The sequence below is a fragment of the Nansenia antarctica genome (genome assembly GCF_963989245.1).
Source record: "Nansenia antarctica genome assembly, chromosome: 10".
NCBI lineage: Eukaryota > Metazoa > Chordata > Actinopteri > Argentiniformes > Microstomatidae > Nansenia > Nansenia antarctica.
In genome coordinates this window covers 16,464,389-16,476,888 of record NC_137680.1, presented here as the reverse complement: position 1 = coordinate 16,476,888, position 12,500 = coordinate 16,464,389, and the positions used below count along the sequence as shown (strand labels likewise).

The following is a 12,500-nucleotide window of genomic DNA, read 5'->3' as shown; positions in this document are numbered from 1 at the left end:
TGAAGAGGACAAAATATCTGTTAAGGAAGCACTCAAACCAGCTAGCGCACTAGGTCAGCGCTAGTGGTATGTCAGGTGACCAGCTGTGACGCACACCGTCACATGGTAACTATACATTGATATGGTGGCCTATTTAGGTCAGTCTTACACACCCCTCCATAGCCTATAATGCTGTTGCTGGTGGTTGTACTGTACTGTACAGAATGTCCATATTGTCCCTCCTCCAGCCTCCATCTTGGTTCTGCCCAGTCTGCATCTATCAGGGGGGTTCATAGACATATGGGTTCCGTACCAGGGAGGCTGGTGGAGGTAGAAATCAGAGGACGGGGCTCATTGTAATGCATGTAAAGGAATGAGTGATGGTACCAAACACATGTTTTTCATACCACTCCTCATTTCACTCCATGCATTATTACAATGAGCCCCGTCCTCCGATTTCCCCCTCCACAGGCCTCCCCTGTTCCCTGCCCATGTCATGTAAGTATGATGGTCGAAACTAACTTCGAACTCAATAAAGATGTGCGTGTTCCCTGACTGAACTGACCTGGTATCAGATCAGAGGGCATACGAAGGTGAGAATAGAATCAAGTTTTTTTTTAATCCGTTCTCACTTCTCAGCGACAGACACCTGTGTCACCGCCTGTGGTGGGTCAGGGACATGTGACAGGCAGCACTCCAGGACTGAGCCAGGCTCCCCTGGTGTGACCGCCCGACACCCAGGCCTCTCCTGGTTTGTGCTTCATCATAAAAGGCGGAGGTTGAAAGTGGTGTTACGGCTGCCACGGCACAGGCCGACTTAAGCAGTGTTCCTGCCGCCAGGGCTCTCATAGCCCGACCTTCATGAAAAATTAATATTTCATGGGCTTCATAAGACTTTTTCTTTCACGAGCAAAAGAGAAATCACTGTGTTGCATTGAGGGGTGGAGAGCACAGTGCTCTCACCCCACCCTCTCATCTCTCACTCTCTCTCGCTCTCTCATAGCTCTCATCTCCATCTCTCTCTCTCTCTCTCTCATCTACATCTCTCTCTCTCTCTCTTTCTCTCTCTCTCTCATCTCCATCTCTCTCTCTCTCTCTCTCATTCTCTCTCTCTTTCTCTCTCTCTCTCATCTCCATCTCTCTCTCTCTCTCTCCATTTGTCTCTCATCTCCATCTCTCTCTCCCCCTCTCTCTCTCTCTCTCATCTCCATCTCTCTCTCCCACTCTCTCTCTCTCTCTCTCTCTCCATTTGTCTCTCTCATCTCCCTCTCGTCATTAACGTGGTGTTGAAGTTCAGTGATTTGTGTTATTACAGGGACCAGTCCTACTCCACTTGTCTAATAAGCAGTCACCTCCTCACACTGTGTTTTTACCAGAGTAATGACACGGTTACTACACAGGGCATATGACAAACATATGACAAAAAAAAGTGTTGCGCATCGTTTATTACACCCAGCACGCCTTCACTTCACTCCCAAATAAAAAACAAAACGGCTCACGAAAGCCCAGCAAAGAGCATTGGATCCATATCTCCTTTCACTAAGCCCTTGGACAGAGAGAGAGCAAAGCCATCGTGTCGCCATTGTACTTTGAGCTCGGATTTTATCCTCCGACGGCAATCCTACTTTTGATCATGTCAGAAAGAGCCGGCAAACACAGCCTGGCTGCTGCCGTCCCAGGGGCAATCAGCATGCTGTCAGAACGCAGGCTCTAATTCCTCCCCGTCGTCTGACGGCCAGTGGACAGGCTGGGCTGACACACTGTTCCCTTAAACCAGAGCTCAGTTTGAGACGCCTTTGTTCTCAGCTTAGACCTGCACTGAGACCCACTCAGCTTCACCATGAAAAGGAAAGCAAGACAAGATCCGCCACCGGCAGATAAAATCAATCTCCTCTTTCGTTCCTGTTTCTCCCGTTCCTCTCTCTCTCTCTCTCTCTCTCTCTCTCTCTCTCTCTCTCTCTCTCTCTCTCTCTCTCTCTCTCTCTCTCTCTCTCTCTCTCTCTCTCTCTCTCTCTCTCTCTCTCTCTCTCTCTCTCTCTCTCTCTCTCTCTCTCTCTCTCTCTCTCTCTCTCTCTCTCTCTCTCTCTCTCTCTCTCCCTTTTTTTCTTTTAGGCACTAATTTCTTTCTTTCTCTATCACTCTCTCTCTTTCTCTCTCCCTCCCTCTCTCTCTCTCTCTCCTTTTTTTCTTTTAGGCACTCATTTCATTCTGTCTCTCTCTCTCTATCACTCTCTCTCTTTCTCGCCCTCCCTCTCTCCCTCCCTCCATCCCTCTTACTTCCCCACCTCTCTCTCTCTCTCTCTCTCTCCCTCACTCTTTTCCCTATCTCTCCCTCTCCTCAATAATATCCATATTCGCTCCACAGCTCCCTCTCCCACCCTCCTCTCTGATTCAATCTGCTGGTGCAGTCGTGAGGTTTCCTGCATGCCCTCGTTGACTCTGTGTAACACAACACCTCAGTTCCTGTTCTCTCCCCATCTCTCTACCTGCCGGTGAGCCTCTCAGCCCCTAGGGATTGGTCAGTGCAGGGGGATGGATCCCTCAGTGGAGGCTGGTGGAGGTAGAAATCGGAGGACAGGCTCATTGTAATGCATGGATTGGAATGAGGAAATGGTATCAATTCCTCATTCCATTCCATGCATTAAACACACGTGTATGATACCATTCCTCATTCATTTCCCATGCATTACAATGAGCCTGTCGTCTGATTTCCACCTCCACCAGCCTCCCCTGAGGTGGGGTACGGGGAGCTACACCTCAGGCAACATGACAGGTGCAACCAGTCAACGTGTGGTGCATTGGATTAAGTCCTAATGTTGTTCCCTGTTTCGAAAGAGGGGCAATTTTGTCCCTACTAACCCATGTGATATCCACCAAAAACAAATGCCTGAAAACGTTAAAAAACGTTAATTCCCTGCTTTCGGCTGCATGCCTTTTGGGCCTCAAGTCATCTTATACAAAAAAGTAAATACACATATTAAAGCACTATCCTAGTTTTTCTCCATCAAAGAGCTAGCATAGAAATCTGGGTCTGAACTCTGAAGACAGACAGACAGACGGCATCCACATCTTTGAGGTTTATCTCAAAAGGCCCAGGAGAGCGAGCTCTGAAAAGCGTCTCAGCTGGGACTCCTCCTCTCCTTTAAACACACTAACCTCTGGGTTAAACACAACTCATCTCATCCCAGCGGAAAACCGCAGAGGAACTGTCTGAAGACCACAGGCACTGACTCAAACACAGCACTATCTCACCCAGAGATGTGAGGTAGGGCAGAGAAAGGTAGTGGAGTTAGCTCCATCTCCTACGCTTTGGCAGAGGCTCAGACAGTCAGCCCAAGATGACGGATTAAGAAGTCTCAGCTCAGCTCAAGGTGTGAGTTAGGATACGGAGACACAACACTGTAACTGTCACACAGCAGAACTTGAGTCACACTAAACTTACTTATTGTAAGTCGCATTGGATAAAAGTGTCTGCTACATTGGTTAAATGTAAATGTGCAATGTCAGGTTATAGTAGAAAATACATTCGAATACTTTCTTTGGATAGTCCCAAATAGATGGGCTGTACAGTTCAGTAGATGTTCAACTAACTGTCAACAACATTTCTACAAACTATCCTACGCACCCTAACCCCTAACCCCTAAGCCTAACCATAACCCTTATCCTAACTCTAACCCTAACCATAAACCTAGCAAGTACTTGCATAACAAAGTTGCAGTTTATAGTTTGAGCAACTGTAGTCTATGTGGGATCTAAATCGACTGTGACCAAATATATACATTCTCTAGTTGAAATTGTAATACTAAAAGTAATAACATGAACAAACCTTTTTACAGGTGAAAATTACATGACAGAAAATGTACGTTTCCACAGTTACCAGCAAGTTCTAATCTCTAGTCACAGGTTTTCTGCATTAATGTTATCTGCAGAAAGGTATTTAGAGAGGACAGAAAACACGCAAGGCAGCTGCTAAAAAAAACATGTCTCTATCTTTAGGGGAACTTTCAAATCCTTGCTAAATATGAATGTTACATTTCCCTTGTTTTATCTCATTTTATACAATGACTACGCCCTCTAGCATAATCCGCTTGAATGAATTATTTTGTCTAACAGAGAGAAGAGACATTTTGAGAGGTTGCTGAATAGTTTCCACCTCATCGCTTTCCTTTGACAGACACAGCAGAAAGGGCTTTCTGCAGCTCAGCTGGTTTTCAATTACTTTCTCTGCCTCCATTTTCATAGTTGAGGCAAGTAGCGATATTGCCTTCCTGCCCTATTCTCTAACATAAACATGTCTTAAGATGAGGCATGATTAAGTGCAGTGTGCTGATTTGACACTTTGTGAAGATGAGGCTGGGTTTGAGGCAAACTCTTATCGATTAGCCTGAGAAATCAATACACAGTCATGAGGGGGGAAAAGCACACAAACAGCTCACAAGTGAGCAATGGCTGAGTTGTAATTGATTCATCAAGTGCAATAGCTAAACCTTGGTGAGTAACCATTTTCTCCCTACTGTAAAATGATATGTAAACATTGTTTAAATTGTGACCGGTGACTAATCTATCACGGGTCCCCGTTACTATGCAGCGAATCTGTTTAACGTCACCATGTTGTATTACAACACACAGAGAATCAAGATGACTCACAGTGACTTACACAGTGTGACCACATGACAGCCGAGCAATGTCAAAAGCAAAATGATGAGAAAGTGCTTCTGTTGTTCAGCCAATATGTTATGCTGACTGAAAAGTCAGAGGCGGAACACGATGGATACCAAAATACAGTAACCAAACAAAAGAGATTTCAAAACAGACCATAATAACACACAATAACACAGCAGACATTTTTTTCCACTTTAAAAAACAGTGAAAGACAGCACAATGAATAGCAACTAAACACTTGGCCCCCACTACACCCCATCTCAGTGACACGGTACTGTATCTCACTATACAGCAAGCATCCTCTCTGGTCCTCCCCCTACCCCTCGAGGCTTGTACACACACTCTCTCTGTCTATCTAAGACAGGAGCCTATCGTTCTATCAATCTATCAGTCTATCAATGTCAGCCTCCTCTCCTCAGACAGCTCTTTCAGGACCCCCCCCCCCCCCCCCCTCCCTCCCTCCCTCCAGTAGCAGCCCATACCTCTTTGACCTCTTGCAGCCTCCCACAGTACTGGTTCCTGGCCCGGCGGCCTGCGGCGGGGGACTTGTGATGGGTGATGGTGACGATGGCGCCCGGCCCCCCCGCCACCCCCGCCTCGGGGTGGTGTGGCAGCGGCGGTTTAGGCTTAGACTGCCTCTGGGCGCCAGGCTCAGAGGAGGAGGAGGTGGAGGAGGAGGAGGCGGCGGGCGGGGCGGGGTGTGGCGGGAGCAGGGAGAAACTGCGGGTCCTGCCGGAGGCGGAGGCGGAGGAGCAGGAGGTGCCCTGAAAGAGACGGCAGCAGCAGCAGGAGTGAGAGGAGGGGCAGTCCAGCGGCACGGGCCCCTGCTTCCTCCCGGCAGCCCCGCCGCCGCCGTGCTCCGCTGCCATGCACAAGGGCATCGTCTGCCTGACGAGACCCCGGTCGAACCAGCCACGCAGGGGCAGGGGAGGAGGGGAGGATGGAGGGAGGGAGGGGAGGAGGGGAGGAGGGAGGGAGGGAAGGGAGGTGTGCTGTATGGGAGAGAAGTGCAGGGAGAAAGGAAGGAGGGAGATGGTAGATGGAGAGAGGCAAGCTGGAGGAGGAGGGTGATGTCCAGGGGAGGAAGGCAGAGAAGTGAGGGGGACAGAGGAGGGGGAAGGTGGAGCACGCAGCCCAGAACATCCTGCTCAGATAGCAGCCAGGAGGACACAGACACAGAGCCCAGCGCTCTGCTGCACAGCGCTCTGCTGCACCGCGCCGTCCGCAACTAAGGTTTCACTCTCTCCAGCATTACAAGCACTTTTTTTTTACCAAACACACTCCGTGACCGTGCAGTAAATCACCTTCAGCCACTGCAGTAAACCTTCCACATGCCCTCACCGGCGTGGCCTTTCTATCGAGCGACGACAAACATACTGCGAGTGTCGTCGTTACTCTCCTTGTTATTTCTTACGTTATTCCTTTCCACCTGACACAGGCGTGTTTAATATTGTTTGAGGAACTCACCTCACATCCACTACCAATGTGAAGCACCCACCCACCTTGCCACGGCAGCCATTATGTGCCAGAAAAGCGCCCATCAGCTGTCAGTGGATAGGTCAAGAGTCAAGAGAATCTTGCCAATGAGGAAACAGGCTCTCTCTTCCGTGACCTGTCTTGTGCTGCTATCCCCTCTGCAGACAGTTACCCTTTTAGGCACGTCTCTCGCCCTTCCTGTCTCAGAGAAGCCATTACCATACCAATTTCAGCTAATATTTCAGGGGAAAAGGATGGGCTTATGTAAGCTAGGCTTAGATAAGAGGGCCATCTAATGGGCCTGAGAGTGAAACCTGAACCCAGTCTCTCCATTCTGTCAAGGTAAATCACATCACAAGTCCTCTAGCCACTCAATTACAGTCACTTACTGTAAAAAAAAAACTTCAACTCTCCTCTCCACAGCACTTCTCTCATATCAGTCAGGTTGTAACTCACCTACATGTACATCAGGGGAGGCTAGTGGAGGTGGAAATCAAAGGACTACCTGTCTGTCTGTCCTGGTGTCTGTCTTGTCTGCCTGTCTGTCTGTCCTGGTGTCTGTCTGTCTGTCTGTCTGTCTGCCTGCATTGTCACCAACCTCCACCAGCCATTGGCTGATGTACAGTACATCAGAGTCAGTCCAATATTACGGAGATAGAATGAGAAAGTATTGAGAGTGAAATGCCAACTGCGTCTGTACTGAACATGCTGTAAGAACCAACAGCACCGTAAGATACTTTGTATGTACGTCCATCTCATCAACAACAAGCTATAAAAAATACATGAACATAAACAATAAAAACATGAAAATATAGTGCCAAATGCACACTACCAGATAAAGTGACGGTCGTTTGTTGTCGTTTGAATACCAGATTGCCCCTTTAAATAGCTTTGTCAAGTGGACATTTATGAGCAGATGTTTAACTAACGTGATAAATGCCACTTCAGTGAGTCTCCGTTGGTTGCAGGCAGAACAGTAGATGGTTGGCTGAGTCGATAGCCAGAAACCTCTTACGCTTTACTGATGGTCCTCGCTGTCGTGACGACAGCAGCGATTCTTAACTCTCACACCTATTTATAGCAGCCGGGGCAGACATACACTGCTCTGCTTCTCTCTCCGCTCTCTTCTCTAAAATGTAATTGCAGGCTCCTGTGACCTCCCTACACACCTCAATACGCACGCACGCACGCACACACATACACACACACACACACACACACACACACACACACACACGCACGCACGCACGCGCACAACACTTTGTGTAAACAACCGGAATCCTATCAGCCACGCTGTTCTCTTTTGCCTGTGCCTTTGTCACTACATATGGGATAAAGATTTACTGTTTGCAGCACCGTGGGCACGGTAAACCACACTTTATCACTGTGGGAACTGTGTGAGACTAGACAGTAGTTGAACAGTAACATTTGTTTGTTCAAACATGTTGAAGGCTTACCGTTTCTGAACAGCCTCTCTCTGTGAAGCAGTATTGATCAAAATGAAGGCCAGCGTGTCCACTGATAGGAAGATAGGAACCGATGACAAAGCAGTGACTCATTAGACAAATAATGGAGACAGCCAGACATGGACCTGCACTCTGACTACCAAATCATTTACAGGCCTCTCTCTCTCTCTCTGGACACCATAGAAGCAGAGCAGAGGTTGGTTTTGGGGAGTCTACGTTAGAAGGAGATCTTATCTGTCACTCTGTCCTTGTTGTTGACACACGACTCCACTCGGAGGTTGACAACCCATGTCAAAGCCAAAGTCAATGTTATGCCAACCTTACAATCCTCAGTTTCATAAACAAAAGTGCTGGTGTACTGTATCTTTAACTATGAAATGACCTCCTTGAGCTTTCAGATAATGGTTGTGCATATAAAGGGCTCTTGAAAGGGATATGATACCTAATTTTCAATATGATGTTGTTGGTTTTTTTAAAGGATCAAACTAACTAACCCACTGTAAACTTGCAAGCGGTGCATTTTTTTCCGGAAAAAACTCAAGACTCGAGGGATGAAAAATACAGTCTCTCTGCAGTTTCAGTATCATAAGACTTGTTGGGCTGTTTGCCATGAACTTGTCTTCAAGCGTCAAAGAGAAAGGAAACTGAGTAGGGCTGGAGAGGGCGAGATAGAGAGAGAGAGAGAGAGAGAGAGAGAGAGAGAGAGAGAGAGAGAGAGAGAGAGAGAGGTCCAGAAACCAGGAGGCCACTGATTGCTTCCCGCTTGAGCAACTCATAATGCTAATGTCTGAGTAAGATAATAAGAGAAACAGAAAGAAACAGAGAAGAAAAAAAAAGATAAAGGAAAATAGTTGTTGTATAATAACATAGTTTCTCCCTCTATGGTATCCAGTGTTGTGTCCAATGAGGCCCCTGACCCTCTGTCACTTTTAGGACATGTTGTGCATAAAGTATTTTGAAAAGTAGGTCATTCAGAATACCCAGTTATAACACCCCCCCCCCCTCACCCACACACCCACACACACACACACACACTCACACGCACATGCACACGCACACACATGCACACACACACACACACACACACACACACACACACACACACTCACACTCACACTCTCACACACACACACACACACACACACTCTCACACACACACACACACACACACACACACACACAGCAGTATTTGTGGAGACACACAACAGTCACTCTGTCAGTGCTTCCATCACTGTGCTTTTGTTCAACAGCTTTGCTATGATGAAATGAGGAGCAGCAGCAGAACTGAATAAAGATTAGTCTCCTCAGGGATAATCACCAGCATCTGTGCCATCCATCCAAGCGCATGGGTATAGAGGTTGTGCTGTGTAGAGAGGAGAGGAGGGGAGGAGAAGAGGAGAGGAGAGGAGGGGAGGAAGGGAGAGGAGGGGAGGAGAGGAGGGGAGGAGGGGAGAGGAGGAGGGGAAGAGAAGAGAGGAGAGGAGTGGAAAAGGAGAGGAGAGGAAGGGAGGAGAGGAGGATAGGAAAGGAGAGGAGGGGACAGGACAGGGCAGGACAGGGGACTAAGTTGATGTACCTTGGCACTGCTGTCTGAGTGGCGTCGGGCACAGAGCTGCAGCTGACTCATCCACAGTTGCTGCTCGCGCGTGTCCGACGCTGACAGGAGAGAAAGTCATTTCAAAGTCATTACTGCACCGCATAAACAGGAAGGAAGTGGTCAATACCGGAATAAGAAGTAACCCGATGCATTAACACTTAATGTCAGATCGCTGTCGTGGTTTAGACATCAGACAGCAATGAATGTGGGTTGGCTTGTGTGGGTCCTGGCTATCCGGATGGTGTGTGAAGGAGGAAAAAAAACAACTGTGAATTTAAAATGTCAGTTCCAGGCGCCACAAAAGCAAAAAAGGCAATTTGAGGTTGTTTTCTAGCCGCGGGTCAAACTGTGGGAGTGTGAAATGAGAAACGTCAGACATGGAGATTGGCACATCACACAGCTGACACATTGGAGGGGGGGGGATCAGGTGACCCTTACCGTCGGCCAATCAAAGAGGGTTGCGCATGTCACACCTCTGCCCTGTCGCACTCCCCTCCGACACTTCCCTCAGATTGCTTTGATGTCAATCAATACTTTATGATGAAACAGTCGTTTGAAGGGTTTGAGGCTATATTTTTTATGTGAACCGTTTTTGGTTTTTTTACAGATAAAAGCAGTTCTAAAAAGAAGTCATTTTCAGATGTGGACACTGTAATTAGACACCGCAGGTAAAACAACGGTTGACTAAAATAGCAACCACTCAACATGTCTGTACACATCATGTGACAACGGACCAGAAATGTGACACGGTCTGCTCATTTGGGCCGCAAGTCGGCAAACCAATCAATAGTTGACTAGCGAGTGTGTCATTCATTTTCAACAACGCTGAAATGTGTTTCCATTTCTCTAAAGAAAAGTCAGAACATTAAATCGGATGCCGACTTGTGTGTCACAAATGATCCCCTCAGGGAATATTTCACCTGGATGACTAAGCTGTCAGAACCAGTTAAGCCGCGAGACTTTCTCATCGGTGAACACTGAACCCAGAGTCACATATACATGTGTAAACTCTGATTGGACCTCGCTTCACATCTCACAGTATGTCACCGTGGCACAGAGGCCTGGGTTCCCATGACAACGCCACAGGAGTGTTTATTTATTCCTAATACAAAAGTTCCTGTGAAATGTTTACAGTGCTGTCGGATACTGTGGGGATTTTCTACATGCATTCTTCTTCTTCTTCTTCTTAATCATTATCATTATACAGGAAAATATTAAAAGTAAGTAAGTTACAGGGGTTAAAATGTGTTACATTTAGACTGGCCTGACTCAGTTAAAACTGGTTTATGGCAGGTTCCTGTTCTGCAACACAAAAAGACAGAATCACATAACAACACAAAAAGTAAAAGTGGGAACAATCACAGAAGCAAGACAACAGCAAAACTTAAACAGCTACACAACACTGGAGAGGATTAAGTCAACCGATCTATACTACAACTCATTTACTCAAATTCATGTCCCACACCTAGGGATGGGAATTGAGAACTGGTAACAAATTGTTCGATCCATTGGAATCGTACGCCTCCAAGGTTATCGATTCCTTTTATCGATGCCGGCATGTTTTTCTGACAGTTGCGCATTGCAAAAACTCGTCTGAGGTCAAACTCTGTGGTGTAGTATCGGAGTGTAACGTTTTATTTAGTCACAACAAAGACAGTATTCAAGTACTCAGGCCATGCCACAACGCCTGGATAAAGTAGCTTGTTATCTATTTAGAATGTGCCAAACAAAGTCAAACGAAATGCAATGTTGTGGATTCTAAATGGTAGACGACCTACACGTCGCTGCCACTGAATAATAACGCGCCCTGTGATACTTAACGCAATCGTTAAGGAACCCTGCACGTATATTATTCATATCTTGCAGTAAGTTCTATAGTATCTCACTTGAAGTTGTATGTAAATGTTCCATTGGTTTATTATATGGTAATTTGGTAATTATATTATGAAGTTACTCTTCCAATTAATGAGACTGAAAATATATTTTAATAAGTAAAATGCATAGTTTAATATGATCAGTTTGTATAGCATAATGATACTGCTGGCTGCACTGTAGCCTCTTTTCTAAATCGGACAGACATCAGTCTTCACATGGTCTTGTTTTAGCCACACCTTCTAAATTCTTGAAGAAGATTTTTTTATTTTATGTGCCAGTTACATTTTATATTTGGTTCAAGCTTATTCCCCTTTTGAAGAGGGTATTACATGCATATTTTTCTAAAGAAGAATTGTTTATTTTATGTGCCATTTTATGTTTTAGATTTGTTTTCCAAGTTATATCTTTTTAAGAAAAGCAACATTGTAATTCATCTTAACATGTTCAAATGTTATTAGGCACACATTCTACACTGTGTTCAGAGACTCAAGAGATAATAAAACAGCTGCGTTGACACTGAAAACCTGTGTAGGCCTACTTTTTTTCCACACAGAAAATTGATCAGGAATCAATAAGGGAATCTATAAAGAATCGGATCGATAAGCAGAATCGATAATGGCATTGGTATCGCTAACATCTTATTAATTCCCATCCCTACCCCTACCCACACCCCATCCCTACCCACACCCCTAAACCAACCGTAAGCCTTCACCAAAGACCTAGCCCGCACTCTGAGGTGGCTCTGAACCAAACCCAAAAGGCGTTGAATGAGACGGGGGAGGGAGGGAGCGTGTAGAGACAGAGACGGTGGATGGATCCCAAGGGCCACGTAAGGGTAACAGACGTCTCCACGTACCTCTTAGCTTGTAGAGGTCTCCGCTGGCCGAGTGGACAGTGAACATATGTGGCAGCTCATCACTGGGGACCACAGAGGCTCCGATGAGAGGCAGGGATCCTCGCGGCCGCTGGCTCTTACTGTGCTCGTTCACAAAGTACTGCAGCTGCCCGATGTCAGGATCCAGCACAAAGTACCTGCAGGGGAGAGGAGGAGAGGAGGGGTGGGGGGTGGAGAGGGGGAGAAAGGGGGGGATACAGAGAATAATGAACATAATATCCCAACGCTCGCAGAGTTGCTACAGAGCCCGAGGGACAATTCCCCAGGGCGTAGAGAAACAATACCTTAGCCTCTATCCCCTAGACACTTCTGGTCTGGATCTGGAAGGGCTGGAAATACAGTTGGTGAACATTCCACCTAGTCTTTCAGTGGACCAGGAGAAGCTCATACGTGTCCAGTCCTTTATCATACGTGTCCAGGGTGAGGGGGCTGGGTGTTGGTGTTTTTGGGTCTGAGTCTGCTCGAGTCATTACAGTGGTTGGAATGGTGTTCTATTGTTTCCTAGTTGCTCACTCAGCACTATACTCCCTTGACAACATGGAGAACGATT

General features: G+C 46.7%; 1 protein-coding gene across 1 annotated transcript in view; it reads right to left on the bottom strand.

Moving 5' to 3' along the window:
• The window catches only part of osbpl10b (oxysterol binding protein-like 10b), a gene marked incomplete at its 5' end in the record, with an annotated part of 52,988 nt that overhangs the window by 35,714 nt on the left and 4,774 nt on the right, over positions 1–12,500 (bottom strand). Inside the window, 3 exons of the mRNA XM_080540730.1 lie at positions 5,124–5,405; positions 9,160–9,239; positions 11,912–12,087. Coding sequence (XP_080396856.1) covers positions 5,124–5,405; positions 9,160–9,239; positions 11,912–12,087 — 538 coding nt within the window. The remainder of the gene's footprint in view (positions 1–5,123; positions 5,406–9,159; positions 9,240–11,911; positions 12,088–12,500) is intronic.